This window comes from Ammospiza nelsoni, chromosome 2 (assembly GCF_027579445.1).
Source record: "Ammospiza nelsoni isolate bAmmNel1 chromosome 2, bAmmNel1.pri, whole genome shotgun sequence".
NCBI classification, from domain to species: Eukaryota; Metazoa; Chordata; class Aves; order Passeriformes; family Passerellidae; genus Ammospiza; species Ammospiza nelsoni.
Window position 1 is genome coordinate 29,282,219 of NC_080634.1, and position 20,071 is coordinate 29,302,289.

The 20,071-nt window shown below is 45.8% G+C and overlaps 1 protein-coding gene across 1 annotated transcript; it reads right to left on the reverse strand.

Moving 5' to 3' along the window:
* Window positions 1-1,341: 1,341 nt before the first annotated feature.
* Window positions 1,342-17,694, reverse strand: TNFRSF1A (TNF receptor superfamily member 1A). The gene is made up of 10 exons (XM_059466835.1): window positions 17,537-17,694; window positions 8,332-8,533; window positions 7,876-8,004; window positions 7,429-7,575; window positions 5,463-5,544; window positions 5,079-5,146; window positions 4,747-4,866; window positions 4,377-4,414; window positions 3,475-3,601; window positions 1,342-2,901 (listed from the first exon to the last, which is right to left on the reverse strand). Exons 1-10 carry the CDS (start codon window positions 17,573-17,575, stop codon window positions 2,600-2,602), a joined length of 1,254 nt encoding a protein of 417 aa, XP_059322818.1. The 5' UTR covers window positions 17,576-17,694; the 3' UTR covers window positions 1,342-2,599.
* Window positions 17,695-20,071: the final 2,377 nt, after the last annotated feature.

Sequence of the window (20,071 nt, forward strand, 5' to 3'; positions counted from 1 at the left end):
CACGGAGCTAGATTTGGGTTGCTAATACCCCTAGTTCCTGTGTGCCTCAATTAAGCACCTGCATATAGTCTGTGATTATGTGTACTCCCCAACACCAACAAAGCCACTGGCAACCCAGCAGTGGCCTGGGGCTTGCTGCTTGTGGCCTATCTTGTGCCACAAGATTTGCCACACATGGATTTTAAGTGATGTACTGAACAGTTTGAGATGGGGAAAAAAATCCATGGCTTAGACATCACACCTGGAAAAGATTTCCAAGAATTTCCCCACTTCAAGCACTTTGAATATATAGCATTCACTTCTAATAATTATCATCCTGTTGTGCTTGTTGAACATAAATTACGAAAGAAAAAGTGTATTACAGTGTGTCGCAGACATCCTTTCACTAAAAATCCTCTCTTGGGATTTTTCTCCTTCTGAGAAGCTGAGGCCTCAGAAACAAAATGCAAACAATGGTTATCTGCTGCTGTGGAATGAATCAGGTGGTTTTTTGATTGGGCCATCTTGAATGTTTACAATTAATGGCCATCCACAGACCAGACAGCTTGGACTCTCTGTTTGAGCCACAGATCTTTGTTATTCATTCTTTTCTATTCTTAGCTAGCCTTAAGATGAAACCTTTCCTTCTATTCTTTTTAGTATAGTTATAATGTAATATATATATATCATAAAATAATAAATCAAGCCTTTTGAACACAAAGTCAACATTCTCGTCTCTTCCCTCATCCAAGAACCCCTGTGACCACTGTCACAACAGTGAGCTTTGTACTGCCTCTGATTAAAAATAAAAAAAAGCAACAATATCATCCTCAATTAAAATAGGATGTAGGCATAGCAAAACAAAGCCTCAAACTGGGAATTAAGACTGATGTCAGTTCCTGGCTTTGTCACTGATGGTTGGGAGCTTCCATGTTTCAAGTAGAATAGTCCTTCCTTATTTAACATGGTGCTCTGGTTCCTCAGACAAAAACATGTAAGATTAACATTAAAGTATAACCTATTATTATTATTTTATTTAAAGATCTTTTCCAGTTTAAAAAGCCAGATACAAATCCAAATGATTCATTGTATATTGCTTAAAAAGTCACTCTAAATGTGCTGGCATTCATATTCTGGAATATCTGAGAAGACCTGAAACTGGAGTCCATTTAAATCCTGCCCTCAGCTAGTTTCTTGTGATGTGAGGTCAGCTAAGTTTTACATACCAAAGTACATAAAACCTGAGTTTGTTTTTTTTTAAATGTACAAGACCACCAAACCATCTACTCTTGTAAGTTATTCCCCTTCGTCTCCCCCCAGCCACAGTCACAGAAAAGAAGCTGATATGAGCAAAACCAGAACAGAGGTAAAAATATTCACTTTAATTCAGAACATTTAGTGTATTTACAATAGAAAGTTCCTCTCTGATCAAGGGATTAGAGACTGAAAAACCCATGTTACAAACATGTGGACAACCTGCACCTGGTGCAGGCTAGTTGATTTTTTTCCATATCTGGTTCTCCCAGGGTAATTCTGGTGAGAAGCGATGGGGAGAGCCTGGAGATGGTACTGGATGGCTCCCACAGCCAAGCAGCAATCACAGTCCAGGAAGTAGTGTGCAGTTATTCAACAGTTGCTAGAACATCTATACAGACACGTAGACAGTCCCATGTGCAGTTAGATTCACGGAATCATCCAATGTAGGTGAGCAGGTAGACACAAGCCTACCAGCCTGTGTGCAGGCACAGACTTGCAGAGGTGCTCGTGCTACCTGTGCCCATGCAGAGGTGCCACTTCACCCAGGCAGGTGCACACACTCCTTGCCACCCTGCACCTGGACAAACACACAGGCAGGTGTTTTGTTAATGCTAACTTACATGATTTCTAGATACAGAAAAAAAAACTTGAGGAAAAAAGCACCAACCCTCTCATCTGACTCAATGGCTTGGAATTGTTACTCCTCTGGAACCTGAGGGACATGGTGTGGAAAGAATGATGTCCTCCTGTTTCTCACAGAGACAGAACCAGTTCTGAATCTCCAGGAGACTTTTGCTACAGCAATACCAACTAGTTGCTACTGGTTGACACCGAGAGGGGGCAATCCTCTCCTGTTCCCAGAAATAGGCACATCCTCCTACCACTTCCTCTGAGTCAGATTTAGCAATCAAAAGGCTGCAATATGAGCCACTTCAACTGGTTGATCTTGCAGAAAAATAGATCTGCAAGAAGTGAGTGAGTACTCAGCTTAACCAAAGCACCCTACAAGTTTACCCACCACACGATGTGTGGAGCACCTGCTTCAGCAACAACTTGTCCATAGAAGCTGATCCATGATCAAGTCACTCAGAGCTCCTATTTGCATCTTGCTCAGACTCCACACACCACTTCCTTGATGAGGTGCTTCCCCTCCTTGGGAGAGGAGGTGTTGCAGAGGTATGCCATGGCTTAAAGGTTGAACTATGTGGTGGTTAAGAAGCAAACCTCAGCCTTCCTCCAGCATAACCTGCTGCTGTCTCCAACAAAACCAGCTGATAAGTGTTACAAAGATGGGGAGATATGAGGAAAGAAAGAGAGCTATGATCCCCTCTTAAAGGTCAAAGGCAGCCTAAGCAGAAATAGATTAAAGATGGTTGCGGAGGCTGCAAGGCTGAGGAGAGTTCTGGTTGAGCAAAGCTTCTTGAACAGCCTCACTGCAGCCACTGAGCTCCATGTGGTTGAGAACACGGCTGATGTGCTCCACGGTGGCAGCACGGCCCATCTGCAGTCTCCAGAGGCGGAGCATTTCGTACTGGGCGTCCCGCAGGCGCCGGTGCTCCAGCTCAATCCGCTCCAGATCGCAGTCGCTGAGCCCCAGGCGCCGCACAAACTCCTTCCACCGCGACGGCGGCACGTGGTCCACCACCGTGTACAGAACAGCAGGGGCTGTGGACACACAGGGAGACCCTGAGAAGCAGGATTCTTCCACCTCAAGGACAATGGGGATAACCCAGGGCTGGAGGTTGCCCTGGCATCTTGCATTGCCCCCTCTTATTCAAGCCTTCTCCAGTTCTCCAGAGTAATCACACCGACTCCAGACTTGCTCTTGTCTCTCAAAGTATAATGGGAATGTTTCCATATGCTCTTGTATAAGGCTATGAGCAGAGTCAAGCACATTTTCTTAGGGTCTTTCTGCCATACATTCTTGACAAAGAGCAAATTATTAAAATTATTCTGGGTCACTGCCCGTATTGACAGCATGTCAATACATATGGCAATCCATTTTGCTGGTAGGGAAAAAGGACAACAGAAAGGCCTTGCACAGATATTTGCTATATTTGGCATATACAGACTCACAGGCTCTGGGCATGCTTCTGCCTTTCTACTGTGCTGTGCATGGGTACACATCCAGGTCACATACACTGGGTAAGGTCTCTCCAGCATACTCCTAGCTGCATCTGCGTAATTACGTTCCCATTTGACTGGGGAAGGAGAGAAGGATGGAGGAGTTTCACTTACTGTCTGGAAGCTGTGTCTTCCTGGCAGATCTGACACAGTCTGGTGAACTCTGGGTTGTATTTAATGGCAATTCTTTTTCCTTCTGGGACTCAGGACAAAGGGTGGAAATTTCATTTTTTTCCTCAACCTGAAAGGCACATTACATAGGCCAGAATTACCCACGGCAGCACAATACACCTGTCTCCTGGAAGCAGCCGCTAACTTTATATACTAAAATTTATCCAAGATAGATGAGGAGTGGGTGTTGAGATTTTAATCCTTCCTACATGCCTTGTTTCAGCAGAGGACACCAAACATTTCTTTCCAGCAGAACCCAAAGAGTTTAACTTTCTTTTGGCACCATAAAACAGTAGTCCAGGAAAAAGTATTTCTTTACAAAATCAAGTAAGGCTGGTACCCAAAATCACCACCATTCTAGAAGCTCCACAGGCCATCTTTCCCATCAGCCTCCTCTGTAAGGCTGTGGAAACCCCACCTCAGCTGCTGCCTGGGCACTCTTATTTGCAGAGTTACCTTGGACCTCAGAGAATACTGTGAAGCAGCACTGAGAGGCTTGTGGAGTCAAGATCTGAAGTGAAATAAAATTAATTAAATCCTCCAAGCTTGGGGTACATAGAGAGAAAAGGGGATTAAGGATCAACTACCTGAACAAAATGCATCCAGGAAAAAAAAAAAAAGCCAGGAGTTTGAAAAGCATCCTCTAGAAGAGGGGAAGTAAAGTGTTACTGGCTCCACCCTCTACAGGAAAAGACTTCTGAGTTAGACAGCCCTATTACTCAGCTCACTTGAAAATACAACGCCTGAAAACAGCCCATGGGGAAAAATATTACTCCAGATCCCAGGCTAACATATTTAAAAGTGGAAGGTAAGCTATATATATATATACTCATCATATTGCTCACCTCTGATACTCGCTCCTTGGTTGTCGGTGGCAAAGAAACTTCAAAGGAAGAAAAAAAAAAAAGAAAGTAGAAATTATTTTCACTTCCTCTTGTCCCAGAGAAAACTGGAAAGCAGCTACTCACAATCCTGCCCTCAAAAATGTTTTATAGCAAAATAAACATCCCAGAAATAAGCTCAAGTGTACATCCAGTCATAGCTACAGGCCTGGATGCAGAACTGCAATAAGAGCCTCGGCTATTTAATTCTTGTGCTACTCTGGCCTTGCAGCAGAGCAGAGTCAGGGGATCCCACTTTGTCCCTCACACACAAAAGCACACAGAAATCAGTGTCTATCCCAGCCAATATCACTGCACATGCCACTGTACTCACCACAGAAGCAGAAAGGCCCTGTCTTACGTTTCTGGACCAGCTTCCCTACTTTACATGCAATGCAGAGGACGAAGATAACTCCAAATATTCCAACAAGGGTGCCAAGTACAAGGTTTCCATCTGGACAAAAGGAAGAGAGCAAATGCATGAGTGAGTAAGAAAAGAGGAGGTAAGTGCTAGAGGAAGAACAGCAAGTGGAGATTTGCAAATGGTAGGGAGAAAAAGGATAAAGGTTTGACAAGTGGAAAATAGAACCCTTTACAAAAGGCATTAAGAAAACAACACCCCACAATGAAAAGATTCCAGTGCCCTTCAGTCCCCTGAGCACTCACTCAGCCCAGATGAGGTCGGTGAGGTAGTGACTGGGCTGGGACACAGCAAGCAGTCTTCTCCAGTGCAGCTAAAGGGGCAAATCAGAGAGGTGAGCACATGTGCAATGAAACTCTGGCCATTTCCAACCTCCCTAATTAACAGACAAGTCAAGATGAGCCTGCAAAGCAGAGCAATGCAGTGTGACTAGTGACTTTGGGCTCTTAGTGGGCTAATGTCCACATGGAGGAGACTGGGGGTGAAGACCTACTTGCCTCAGAAAGGCAATTAGAATATTGTAAAGTTATGCCTAGATAGAAGGTGTCATGAGAAGAATTTCCTCCCCCCATGAAGCTCCTGCTGTCCCTCCCACTCAGTGGTGGGGCATACAGAGTAAAAAAGCTCACCTGTTGCAAGGCTTGCAAATATTACTACGTGACAGGAAGAATTGAGGCTTACACCTGCAAATTGCATCTTTGTTCTTTGAACCTGTAGAGGAAAAAAAAAATCAGAAACTGTTGCCATAATATGGACAAAGAAGAAAACAAAGGGGAAAAAAATCAGCTTTAAAATGGATGAAAGGTTATCCTTTTTTTAAGCCTGCTACTGAAAACTGCTACTGAAGAAGAGATAAAGGAATTGATCTATATATAAAAACAGAGTTGAGGGAGGATAAAAGTAATAAAAATAAGAGTGCCTCTGTCCTGAAGGTGGGCACCCCTGTAGAGGCTTGGAAAGGGACTATAATTACAGAGCAGCTGGAATTAGTGTAATGCGCAAAAAGCAGTAAAAGTCACCCAAGTTCAAGCATGACAGGAAGGGGAAACCACATTAGTCAGGCCAAGATGAGGGAGAAGTGGTCCCTGAGCAGCTGGGACTGGTGAGGAAGTCAGTTCAGGGCAAGGAGAAATCATTACAAGTCATGGGACACATAAGCATTCTTCTGATGCCGTGAGTGGAAGGGGTAAGAAATGAAAGAACTCTCACTTCTAAGCAAGGCACAGGAGAGAGCCTGAATAAAACAGGTGTGGGGAGGAGCAGGCAAGAGCAGTGATGGAAGGACATCAAATTGCATGAGAGAAGGGGGAAATGTACTAGAACAAGGAGTATGCATTCTGATATGAGTGAGGGAGGGGACTGAAACAGTTCTACATCAGCCAAGAGGGAAGGAAGCTGCTCAAGGACAGTGTGCAATCACGACCCTTGAGGAGAAGCTTAAGCATGGAAAGTGTGACAAGATCATTGAACACTAGAGGGAACACATTCACCAGTGAAACAGCAAGCCTCACACTGGGCAGGGTAAGAGATGGGAAAGGGATCAGGAGCAGCACAGTGTGCAAAGAAGACAGGATAGCTTCAACACAAGGTAGGATGTGGCAGCAGCTGCACTGGAAGCATGAGCCTGCTAGACAATTAAAGAACAATGACTAAATTAATTATAATTGTATCTTTGATACAGATCATGAGCAGCTGAATAAGATGTTGAGAGGGGAGTGTGTGTCCTTGGACTGGAGACAGCCCCTAAGGAATGTATGTACGTGCAGATTTGGAAGACCAGTCAGGGTGTGAATGGGCATGGATGTGTGATGTCTTGTTTGGCTGCACAGTCAGATCCACTGGTGCAACCTTATAAAAGAGCTAATCAAGGAAAAAAGTTCACATTGCATCCAATAGTGACTCATGCTTTCTCAATCCTCACATCAAAAGAAGACATTTAAGGGACATGGAAAGAATTAGACTACAGACAGCAGTGTTTGTTAAGATCTCTGATTCCTGACTTTGGGACAGCTAACACAAGTACTTCTCCCAGACACTGGCATCATCCCAAGGTAATGCCCAGTTCCACTGGGTATAGTTCAGCATTACTAGCAGCTCTTTACTTTAGAACACTGTGGTTGCTCAGCAATTAGTTCAGTTCAGACAAGCAGTTCAGCTGGGCACCAGGGCCAGAGGTATTTTCGCCCATCATACTCAAAGTGCTTCCAGCAGTTGGTAGGGAAAATGCAGTGAGCATCAGGAGAAAAACAAACAAGGAAGGCAAAAACATAAAGAACATAAAGATCTTGCTTCTAGAGCATAAAGATCTTGCTTCAGGACAGACAAGGCAGAGGCACCAAAATTAAGTAGAAAGTAGCTCCTCACAACAGCTAAAACCAAGAAACAGTTCAAGGACAAAAGAAAGCAGCTATGATAGGAAACAGGGATTGATGCCAGAGCAGGCAAAAAACAGGAGTCTTTCTGGGGAAAGAGGGCAGACAAACCCCAGAGTTGTTCCAAAACCACCATCCTTCCAGTGCAAGGCACTGCAGCATATCAGAAATTCTACCCTACTACAGTACATCTGCACTGGAGCCATATCCATGCCATACTCACAGCTGGTAATAATCCCGTCAGCACACAAGCTGCAGTTCCTGCACTGGAAGTATTCCGACTCAGAATCAACCTGATACTGATTCTTCTGACAGCCACAGACAGTATCTTGCTTTGGGGTGCAGGGTGTCTCTACTATCTGCTGGAGTGCTGAGGAAAGAAAGGAGAAATTATTACTCCAGCCTCCACCTTCAACTGAGAGCACTGTCATGATCATAGGTATTGTTATCCCCTAATTTTCACAGAAAAAGGCCAGAAAGGCCTGCAAACTGTAGCTCAGACAGTTCTAGTTTGGTAAACCTTATCCTTGCTGTCCCAAATCCATCCCCATACACTGTCTTACCCATTCAACTGCTTACTTTTCCAAGCTCCCTTGCCCACCTTGCCATCCCCTCCAGCCCTCATCCACCCCCATTTTCCTCAGATCCTGCAGATCTGGCAGTGCCTCACCTGTACGGCAGCGTTTGCACTGGAAGCACTTAGACATGGTGTTATCAACAGCTGTGAATGTGCCATTGGCACATGGGAGACAGACAGTTGCCTGGTCAGGCCCTTCACAGTCTTTTGCCTTGTAGGTACCTGCAAGAAAATCACTTAGCAGAGCTCTAGAGGAAGGCAAATGCATTGTCTTAGGGAGGACAGGAGTCACTGGCTCCTCAAAGAAACCCTAGAGTTGGTGCCATAAGGACCAAGTATGCTTCCCCTCACCAGTGTGAATGACACTGACAGCCCATAAGAGGAGAAAAGGAATAAGAATAAATAAAAGAAATAAGAATTTATCTGGGTAGGGATAGGTACCAAGCGAAGGGAGAGCTGATTTGCTGTAGGAAAGAGACAGTTTGAGAGTGCAGGACCGGGAAATGCCTCCCAGGTGAAAATTACTACTACTGCATTTATTTAGTGTACCTGCATGACACCTCATGCAGCAGTGGGTCTTTCTGGGGTGTAGGTATTGTCCCAGTTGACAGTGCATCTGTTTCTTTTCTCTCCTCAAGGGGTTAGAGGGGTCTCTTCCATCCAAAGCCACCCGACGGACTTGCACTCTATATGCCACTGGAGTAATTTCTACAGATTCCTTTGTCAGCACACAGACAAATATTAGAATAACCTGTAAATAGAGAGAGAGGGAGGGAGAGAGGGAGGGAGAGAGGGAGGGAGGGAGGGAGGGAGGGAGGGAGGGAGGGAGGGAGGGAGGGAGGGAGGGAGGGAGAAGAGAGAAACAAGGTGAGAAAACATTATATCCTCCTGCACACTGCACTTCTGATTTCAGCACTTAGAATTACATCATATCATGAGTTCAGCTTACTTGGTTAATTCTGGTAATGGGACCCTCCACTGGCAAATATATGTGGGGAGATGATCTACAAAAATAAACCCCAACAAACCAATGCCTGCTGTCTGTGATATTAATATACCATTCAATGGCCTCTATGGTAAACTGGTTGTATATAAAACAAATATTTTTCATGATGTGCATTTTATACATGGAATGCCTTGAAAATGCTGCAGCTTGCATAGAAGTTACACAAGAGCAAAGAAATGTTTTTATTAAGGAAGGCAGTAAAGCTGTCCATGTAGAAACAGTTCCACAGAGAAGAATGCATCCAGTACTTGCAGTTCCACTGAATAAATACACAAGATGGGAAGTTTGGAATAAGATGGCAAAAGAGGATCGCACTGCCTACTAAGTACAGGGAATCTTACAAAACGCCTCCTGAGCAAGCCAGACCTAGTAACATGGGAAAATTAGGTTTTTGATTTCTCCCTGTGTCAAATGTACATTCTTCCTCTTAAACTGCAGCTGTTAACAATCAGCCCATACAATTCAACACAAAAATGAGCAGCTTCTTCTTTTTTTAACTCTGCTAAGATTTGATTTCTATTTTTCCACTTGAAAGTTACTGTTATCATGCCAATCTTAACAGAAATGTTAGGATTGGCATGACTGCCACATGACTGTAAGAAAGGGTGACTGTACACCCACACACACATGAACCAGGGGTTACAAGCACAGCTGCACCAATAATGAAGGATGCTGTTCCCTGGACACTGTTTGCAGGACACTGTTCCCAGCACTGAAATTGAGAAATATACTGTTTATGTAATCGCCAAAAGGTCTCCCCTCTGGTAAGAGGACAGCATAAATGACTCATCAGCAAAAGATCCTCTACCAGAAGGGTGGTAAGAAGATGCAGTGTATTACAAACACAACCTCTTTGCATCTTGGCCCAATAGAAAAACAGACCTCAGGCATGCATTTCAAACATTCAGATTAAAAAAACCATACAACAACAAAAAGGTTAAAAAAATCCCAACAAAACAAAACCAGGTCAAAACCTGGTCCAAAATATATGAAACCTGAAGTCAGCAAGTTTCTACAGCAAGGACCTATCTCATACCAACCAATGACTCCTGAAGAATATGAAAGATTTGTTGAAAAACTACTTTATGGTACCATGAAGAAGTCCAGCAGCATGATGAAGACTTGACAACTTGCATCCCTGGTCATCCTCTTTGCACACAAGTGATCCTGGCCACACTGGACATCCATGTGTTGATGCTTCTGAGTATGGTACAGATGTACCAATGAACTCTGTGCATCAGATCAAGTGAATGATGAAAATCAACTAATAACTTTTGCAAATAAACACCGCCCTGCCAATATAATCTCACACAAAGTTTTACTATACTACCTTCCCTGCAATTGTAATGTTTTCCCAGCTTGTTTTTTTGAAACTGTTTTTTTTTGAAGATGTCCAGCATTACAAGCACATCTTCAGAATTCTTCTTTTTTTTTCCCTTTTTTTGCTTTTTCAGCTGGGAGACTTAGAGCAAAAGCAAAGTAAACCAATAATGGTAAACCACAGTCATGATACCAATTTTGTGGTAGCAAGCTTACCAAAAGATACATAGAATGAAATGGTTATGACAGCCCTACACTGTTATGTTTCTCTTTCAGAATTAAAGCCTTGGGGGAGAAAGGTACACACCCAAAAGCAACTTAAAACCTCCAGAACGATGGAGTTTGCAACTTTGACAGAGCTAAAACATTGTTTTTTGGAGAGTTCTGACACATTCAATAGACCAGATGCTAAAATGGTGAACAGGAAAAAAGAGAACCACATATTTAAATAGATATCATTTCAGACTTCATTAGTTGACCACAGAATAATTGTAAGCACTCCAACAACTCCTCAGCAGAACTAAAAATTGTTTCAGCAGCTGACATTACAAGATTTATTGCTTGCAGGAAAACAGATAGAAGATCCTTCACACAGATGGTCTGACACACAGTAACAATAAAAACATTCTGATTCTCTAGCTAGTGATTAAAGATTGAAGATAAAAGCATCAAAGATTAAGTTAAAAATACAGAGAAAATTGGTCAGATACACCTTCAAAGACAAAAGAAAACAGAAGTGGTTTGAATTTTTCAGATTAAGTGAAAGCATGTCTGTAAGTGTCATCAAAGCAGAGTTAACATGGTACTGAACACAATTTGAAGAACAGAATGTCACAGGCCAGGAGTGACTCACACTCCAATGGCTCGGCCATCCAGCAAAATCATTCACATGATGGAAAAAAACCACCAAAACACCTCCATCTTAAGCAGCTCCCCAAGCCATTCAGCAATACACTGATTTATACCAATGAACAGCTTCATCAAATTCAGGTAATACATGAAATTAGAACAGTCTGTTCTGTTTCAGTTGGAAGGCACATAACTCATGGTATATGAACTGTAACAACCATATTACAGAACTGATGGACTACAGAACTGATCAAAATCCTCAGCAAAACCAAACTAAGAGGATATGAACATGACCACACAGCAACCACTTGGTAGTGAAAGAGTGACCCAATGAAGAGCAAGAAGACCCCATATAATAATGCTTTTTGATCCAGACTGTTGCTTGAGGAATAGGGAGTTTAGATCATAAGGGTGATATTGCCCAGGAATTTCTTTGTTGGGGATCCCTCTTTTGAGGCACCTGGCTTAAGCTACCATGGGACACAGTTGATTTGTACCAACAAATCTGTCTGATGGAAATGAGAGCCTGATTTTTAAAAATTCTTTTGCAGTTCCCCTCTTCTGGACACATTCAAGGAAATGTGCCAAAATCCTTAATTTGTGAGGCTCCCAACTGCTCCCAGCACTGCAGGTGAGGCCGCAGCAGCGCTGAGCACAGCGGGTGATGGATGATCCCCCTGTGCCCGGCTGTGCTCTGTGTCTGATGCCCCAGGACACAGTTCCTGCCCTCTGGGCTATGCCCTGCTGACCCTCACTGAGCTGCTGCTGCCCCCAGCACCCCCAGGGCCCTCCCTGCAGGGCGCTCTGCAGACACTCCTGTCACAGGTTGTATTTGTGCCCAGAAGTAACCCTGTCCCCACATTCAGGATCCAGCACCTGGACTTGCTCAATTTCATTCCAATAATCATTGCTCAATGCTCCAATTTATCTAGAATAAATACGTTGAACAGAACTGGCCCTAGAATTGAGCCCTGAGAAACACTGCTGGTGATCAGTCGCCAGCCAGATTTAGCTCTGAAGCCTCAAGTCATTGATAAGAGTTTGCCAGGCAAAGTTAAGAAGTCTTCTGCAAGTGAAACAAGCTGAATGTCCATTGTTAGGTGTACAACACACTCCACTTGCCAGGATCAAAAAAACCAGCACCCACTAAGCAATTTCACAGAGATAATGTGTATTACCTAAGCCGAGTGGTAATTCAAACCACGTGTGATGCACACCACTGATTCACACCTACTCCGCCTTTTCAGTCAGCAGGGACTACCAGGGAAAACAGAGTCAGCAGAAACTCTGGGGTTTACTTCTGAAACTGCTGCAGGAATAACCAAAATATGGCAGAACACTGGTTCCTTAAAACATTCCACCCCTCTGGATGACAGCTGCACATTTCCTCACACATAAGGCAACCCCAGTTCCTTCCCTGCCCTCACACCAGCACTTACTGCCCAGCACTTCACCTACAATGAAAAAAGACAGCACAAGCCCAAAAGTTCTTCTATGCAATGCTTTGACAGCTGAGACAGGAGTTAGGAGCCTTTCCACAATTTTCACACTCAAATATTCTCGAATTACTGCCACCACTACAATTTGCACAAGGGTGGAGGGAGCAGGAACAGTGACACACAGGTCATTTTGCTATCTTTAATACTGTTGCTTCAATATTTCTTGAGAAAACAGTACACCATACTACTAGTTATAACTATCTGTACTCTGTTGTAAATAATTGTGAATTAAGTCTTTTAGTCTCAGCATTATCATCATCAATGAAATCAGTATTTTATTCATATAAATATATTTTGTCATCCTTAATCCTCATGGACCAAGTTGCACAAAGATTCCATTGTAATAACTCAATCGACCACTTCTCTCAAAAAAGGCTTCGAGTTTGCAAATTCTATTTTTAAACTAATTAATTATCAATTACGTGCAAATAAGAGGCATTATGAGTTATTAGAGTGTCTCAAAATATTTTGTAACAGCAAGTTACCTTGGCTTAAGAATCTAGCATGATACACACCCCATGCACAAGTATTCTACACATAAATCATCTTTAATCATCATAAATCATCTGTCAGCCTTTTTAATGAGTCATAAAAAATTAGTCAGCTTGGAGGCTTGGGCAAAAAACAGTACTTGCTCAGACTAATGAGCTACCAAAGAAATCAGAGTACAGGATTTACTCTTATGTTCTTTGTCTGGTTCAGCCATTTCCAAAAGCTCTTTGAGGTTTGCATTTGTTTTAGTTTGCTATACAAAGATGAAAGGGAAACCAGAACTTCTGCTTTACACATTGAGAAATGTGTATGAAAGCAACATTTACAGGAAGCTTTCGTCATTGCTCTCTAAAAACTGGAAAGGACAAAAGAAGGCTACAAGAAATACTATTATAAATAATCCTCATTTTATGAAGATCAGATGAAATAATACTGTATTTCAGGCCTTGTCTAAATTCAGGAGACTAGTAATAGCTTTGATACAATGAAGCAAGGCCTTAGAAATCTTAACATAAAAATCAAAAGAAAACTGTGATTATCTATAAAGATTGTGGAGTTCACATCATTAAACATCATAAAGTGTATAAAGTTAGAAGGCTTTATTTCATGTTAGTAAAGATTAAGAAAATAATGGAGAAGTCAGAAGGCGATAACAACCATAAGAAAATTTCTTTGGAAGCTTTCCCTCCAAGGACACTGTGGTGGACACTGTGTCAGAGTGCCACGTCCACTGACCCTCAACACCCAGCACTTGGCCTGCCCGTGCTCAGGGCTGAGTTCCACTGTGCTGCTGTATGGCCTCACATCAGAGCACTGATGGAGCAGGAGCCAGGGGAAGGCTCAGGGGATCCTTACTTTTCCATCCTGAAATGATTTTCAGCTGGGCATGAGCCCTGGGCCCCTGCCCACGCTGTGCCACAGACCTGCTCATGCCCCTTGCCAGTGACTCACTAGGTGAACTTCTAAGTCAGGTGATTGTCAAACGCTGAGTCTTACTCATTGGAACAGATATATTCCTGTTTGGTTTAATAGGAAAATGTTGTGACATTGTTTGAGATGTGCTTTCCACTGTCAGGTTCCTAAGAGCACAACACAAGGATATGTGTTAGCAAAGGAAGCACTCAGCTATCCAGGGATTACTGAAGAGAACATGAGGCATCTGCCCCAAATACAAACAAAGTCTCTTTGTGATGACTAAAGAAAATGGGCAAGAAGGAGCAAAGTGACAACACTGGGTTTACCACAAATAATACTGCTAATGCAGAAAATTGATTACTTAATGAAAAGGGAAAGGCATCCAGACTGACAGTACTGGTTACTTGTGAGAACAAAAACTGCCACGTAAGTGTACTTAGCACAGACCCTAATACAAACATTTAATTTGGCTAGAAACAGTCAGTCCTAAAAATAGAAATTGAAACTAGATTAATATGCAGTTAAAGTTCAATTAATCTTGTTGAAAACAATCAGAAATGCAATCAAATGCTATGAATTATTAGGAAAGGATGCGAGAGCAAAACCAAGAGTGTTGTTATGACAATATATAAAGGATTGAATCTGACTGTAGTTCTGGTCCCCAGTCTTAAGAATATAAATTAACTCAGATATAATACAAAGAAAAGTAATAAGGACCACCATTGGTACAAACTGACTGCCACAAAGGGAAAGATAAAATATACCAGTCCATAAAAGAGACACCTGAGCCAAGGATCCTGTAGCAGGCTCAAAGCCACAAATGCCAAAGAGAAGATGAACTGGGATGAGTGTTCTCTGTCTCCTCCAGTACAAGAACTGGAGGCATCACGTAAGACAAGCAGCAGAGAGGTTCAAAACCAACGCAGGGAGGTACTTTTACAGCCAACATGTAGCTGAGGTGTGGGCTTCCATGAGAGACTGCTGGCTCTGCCAGAAACCTGTCCTGGTTCCAAAATTTATCACCACACCCATGGGAGAAGGAAAAAAAAAAAGCCACACTCAGGGATGCAAAATATGAAGACGCCATTTCAGCTTGGAAATTCCAACAGTCCCAGCCCCCTGGAAGCCAGGAAAGTATTCTTATTTTTCATTGCTGTACACTTGCCCTGCTCCAAATCCCTTGGCAGACACCTGTGACTGGTCACTACTGGAAACAGGCTGGTGGCCCAACAGCTCTTTCTTACAATGCGCTTGGTGGCCTGGTTTTCAATTTTTATATAATGTAGCTTCTAACTTCAAAATGGCAGTTTCTCCCTTTACTTTGAAAATAAATCAGTGCCAGAAGTACCCTTATGGCTATTTTGTCTTTTTTCTTCATAAAACAGAATTTTCTTTAATAAATGAAACTTCAATTATATTTTTTAATGAGACAGAAAACACCCTGGCCTCAGTGAAGACAGATGCAATTTTGTCCACTGTAAAAGTTAGGAGTGCATAGGGAAAACACAGAGCAACTGAAAATTAATTTAAGGACAGGCAGAAAGAGTGAATACATGGAAACAGGCTACAGGAAATTTTGAAGAATCACAGGAAACATACAAGAATCAGAAGAGTAGAAGGGAGGCATCAGGGGACCAAGAAGGTCTATGAGGGCAAACAGGATGATATGCAATGTAAATGACAGTGGATGGGCATGCAACAGAGTGAGAGCGAGACTTGAAACTCTGGGGGGGAACAAAAGAGAATATGATTTAATTGAAAAGATAAACGTTATCTGTAGGGAGTAGAGTGCTATTGACAACTTGATATGACATGCAAATAGGAAGGGAGAAACATCTTCAAAAAGAAATCCCACTGAAGGACACTTCCTCCAGTGCCTTATTTAACTGAAGATAATATAATGATTTTGGGGAATCCAACAGATCTTTCTCTTTTTGCCAACTGAATGAATAATATCACATATAGTACCAATTTGCACCAAAACATGTGCACCTCTATTCTTAAGCCAGAAATACACTTTTCAGGTTTGCTGCTTTGCAATCTGTCCATAAGTCAACATAAGTCCATAAGTTTGTGTGTCCTACCAAGGTCCCAAGGTGGTAAGTGATGCACAACTAGAGTCAAGGTATTCCTTCCCTCCAGTTTTAGCTGTGTTGTCCTGCCACTGCTAGCTTTAAGTCTACTACGAGGGTTTCCAAACTTCAAGCGGTAAAAAACCCCCAAGACCAAATCCAAACCCTTCTGGAAGGTAACTTTGCCCGCATTGCAACTTTCTGACCACAAATTAACAACTAAGCCAACATTACAAGCCCAGCGCAGCCAAGTGCAAGCACGCATTACCAGGATGTTCAAGTATTTAAGGACAACAGTTTGACCTCGTAACCTCTACAGCAGAATTTATAGCCATGTCATGATGCCGAGTGACACCACTCCGCTGTCCCAGCTTTAGCACACATCTGCTGATACTCGATAGCCATTCACGTCTGGCAATCAGGCTATTCATAAAACTCTCCGATATCTTTTAAAACTTTTTCGCCCGCAAAATCACAACAGGCAGCTTACGAAGCCCGGGCAGCCTAAAGAAGATCTACCGGCTGAAGAGCTGAACTTGCTCTTATACAAATCCCGTGGTTTGGGGCGTAGCTACAGCCCTCTAATCTTTGTTCAGACGCCCGCAGAGTGGCATTTGTGTGCGCCCGGCTGCGCAGCAAAGCGGGGGCGGCTCATCGCCGGTCCCTGCACAGCGGCCGAGGGAACGGAGCGGCTCCGATCCCGGCCCGGGCGGCTCCGAACCCGGCCCGGCGCTCGGTGTCCCGGAGCGGAGCGGCTCCGATCCCAGCCCGGGCGGCTCCAATCCCGGCCCGGGCGGCTCCGATCCCGGCCCGGGCGGCTCCGATCCCGGCCCGGGCGGCTCCGATCCCGGCCCGGCGCTCGGTGTCCCGGAGTGGAGCGGCTCCGATCTCGGCCGGGCGCTCGGTGTCCCGGCCCGGACGGCTTCGATCTCGGCCGGGCGCTCGGTGTCCCGGCTCGGGCGGCTCCGATCCCGACCCGGCGCTCGGTGTCCCGGCGAGCTCCGCCGCCCGGACCCCCCGCGCGTTAACGGCCGCGCCGCGGGCTTCGGGGAATCCGCTGCCGTTCCTGTAAGCCCAGACGCCTTCTCCCTGAGTCAGGGATAAATCCCGGGAACGGCGCCAGAGAACTCGGTGCCCAGCGGAGGGCGGGAGGCGGCGATCCCGGCGGTGCCGCTGCCCCGCGGGCACACGGCGGATGGCGCGGCTGCGCTCCCGGTCCCGCTACCGCCGTTCCTGCCGCTCTAGCGCCGGCACCAGCCTCCCCTGCGACGACGACCGCCCGCCTCGCCCTGCCGCAGACTCCCCGAGCCTTCTCCCGCCGCCGGCCGCCCCGGCATGGGGCTGCCGAGAGGAGAGCCCCAGCACCCCGGAGAGGGCGAGCAGAAAGCGGGCTGGGCGCAGAGCGGCAGCGATCGGGAGCCCGACGGCGGCCGGGAGAGTGGAAGAGAGCCCGGGCCCGAAGGCTCGACGGCGGACACCGCTCAGCGGACCCGCGGCGAGCTGCAGATCGCCGGGACCGGAGGCGTCGCCGGGCGAGGCGGTGTCCCGCCGGCGCTCGGCCCCGCTGCGCCGGGAGCGGCGAAGCCCCCGCCGTGCCTTACCGTCCCCAGCGAGGAGCGGGGCAGCGCCGGGCCGCGCATGGCTCCGCGGGCCGCTACATCCCCGAGGCAGGGTGCCCGGCGCGCAGAGAAAGCCGGCCCAGCCGTACCCAGCGCCGGCCGGAGCAGCGCGCAGGCTGACTACCCCGTCTCCAACTTCCTGGCAGCGGCAGCAGGAAAGAGAGCGGCGGGCGGGAGGCGGCCCGGAGCCCCGGCGAGCCCCGCCCGCCCGCCGCCGGGCCAGGACCGGCGTCGGCAATATTCCCTAGAAACCCCGATGGACGAGCCGAAGGAAAGCGACGGATGGGGCATCGAGTGGATAAAGCTGCTAGAAAACACAAGGGAAAGGAGTCAGAGGAGGTCTGCTGAAATCTTAAAGTTCTTGACGCAGGAGTGTTTCACTCTTCAGCTGTACTTTCCACGTGAAAATTAACCATGTACTTAGAAGAAAAAGACTTTTTGCATCTTAACTGCCTTAATTTTAAAGAAAGGCATTGTGCAGCCACGATCAGCATTTTTAGAGTCTATATGACCATCCTGCAGTTTTTAATTTAAAACACACCTTCTCTTGCATGCTCCAATGAACCAACTGTACAGATAGTGCAAATATAAGCAAAACCAACATGATATTCTGTGTAAGCCCTGCTTCATTTAATATATCCTCTTAGCATGTTTGAAAAACAAAAATACAGCTAGGAATGAGTGGCTAAATGTTAAAGAACCCCCCTTGATTTGTTGCCCATTAAGACTTCCCCTTGCTTTCTGGAATTGTCTCTATACTCCAGTAAAAGACATTAGATCAAGTTACTAAGCATTTTTTTGGAAGAATTTCCCCATTTCAGTACAAAATGGGTACAATTCACTCCATGGACTGCCTGAATTACTGCGGAGAAATCCAAACCCCTCCTCAGACTGATCCTACAATGGAGTTGCTTATCTGCGGTGTGGAAGCCAACGACAGCACGTGCACAGGAGAAAACAAGGAGGGCACTTTTCCACACTTTGGCTTGGAACAGCTGTGACTTCCCAGCTGCAAGTCTCAGGAGGGAAGGAAATAGCAGAATAACCTGTTATCAGATTGCAGCCATCTCTAGGGATAGAGGTGGAAAAGATTTTTTCCTGTTCTTTTCCTAGCCTCGAATGAGGACAATACAAAATTAGCCCCTAAAGGGAAAATTCTGGCACGCGTTCTGTGAAGGAGGAAATCATGTTTTTAATTAATAATGCTGTTTCGGGTTTAGCACTTGCTGGCATGTGAGTGGATGAGGCACATCCTTCAATCTTCCTGGAGCTTCAGCCTTCAAAAAAATAAAAAAGGCAAAACCCAGCTTCACTTCTCTAGAACTACATAAATGTCAAAAAATCCCTGTGAATCTTCACATTTGACTCCTCCCAAGTTTGGGGAGGGACGTTCTCACTGCACGTTTGACATTTACACCAATGTCAAATGCATCACTGCACATCCACTTCCCATCTTTCACCAGAACTCCAGGTCCAGGCCTCCCTCCATCCCTGCCACCTCCCTGCAGCCTGCCAGGTCTCCAGTGCTTCCTGAGGTCCTGTGGCTACGGGCTAAGGCCCAGAGGGACTGAGCCCACCCTCCTGTCTCAAACCAGTGGCTTGCAGCTCGTCTGACAGCCCAGCTGCTTCACACCCAGCCTGCAGAGCTGTGTTGGGCTTGCACAATCAGGTTCTGGTAGCAGGGGGACGACAGGGGTGGCTTCTGTGAGGAGCTGCCAGAAACTTCTGCGGTGTCTGGCAGAGCCACTGCCAGCTGGCTCCGAGGTGGATGCACCGCCGGTCAAGGCCAAGCCCGTGAGAAATGGCGGCAATGCCTCCGTGATAACCTATTTAAGAAGGAAAAAAAAATTATTGCGGTGATGTAATTGTGGCTGGAGAAGAGCAGAGTGAGAACATGTGAGAGGAACAACCTCGCAGACACCGAGGTCAGTGGAGACGGAGTGGGTGAAGGTGCTCTGGGCACCAGAGCTGAGATTCCCCCGCAGTCATGATGAAGACTATGGTGAGGCAGGTTATCCTCCTGCAGCCCATGGAGGTCCATGGGGATGCAGACATCCACGGAGGAGCCCCATGCTGGAGCAGGTGGATGCCTGAAAGAAGGCTTTGACTCCGTGGGAAGCCTGTGCTGGAGCAGGCTCCTGCCAGGGACCTGCAGTGCCCTGGAAAGAGGAGCCCACACTGGAGCAGGTTCCCTGGTGGGACTTGTGATCCTGTGGGGGACTCACGCTGGAGCAGGCTGCTCCTGAAGGAGTGCACCCTGTGGAAGAGCGGGCCATGTCGGAACAGCTCTGCTGTCCGTGGTAAAGGTTCACACTGGCGAAGTCCGTGGGAGGGCCGTGCCGGAGGAGCAGGGGAAGGATCCCTCTGTCTCCCTGAGCAGCGGCAGGAACGACGCGTGACGAACTGACCGTAACCTCCATTCGCCCTCTCCCTGCGCCGCTGAGGGGCGCGAGGGGCAAGGCGTATTTAAGATTTATTTAACTTCTCATTATGCTCCTCTGATTTTGCTTGTAGTAA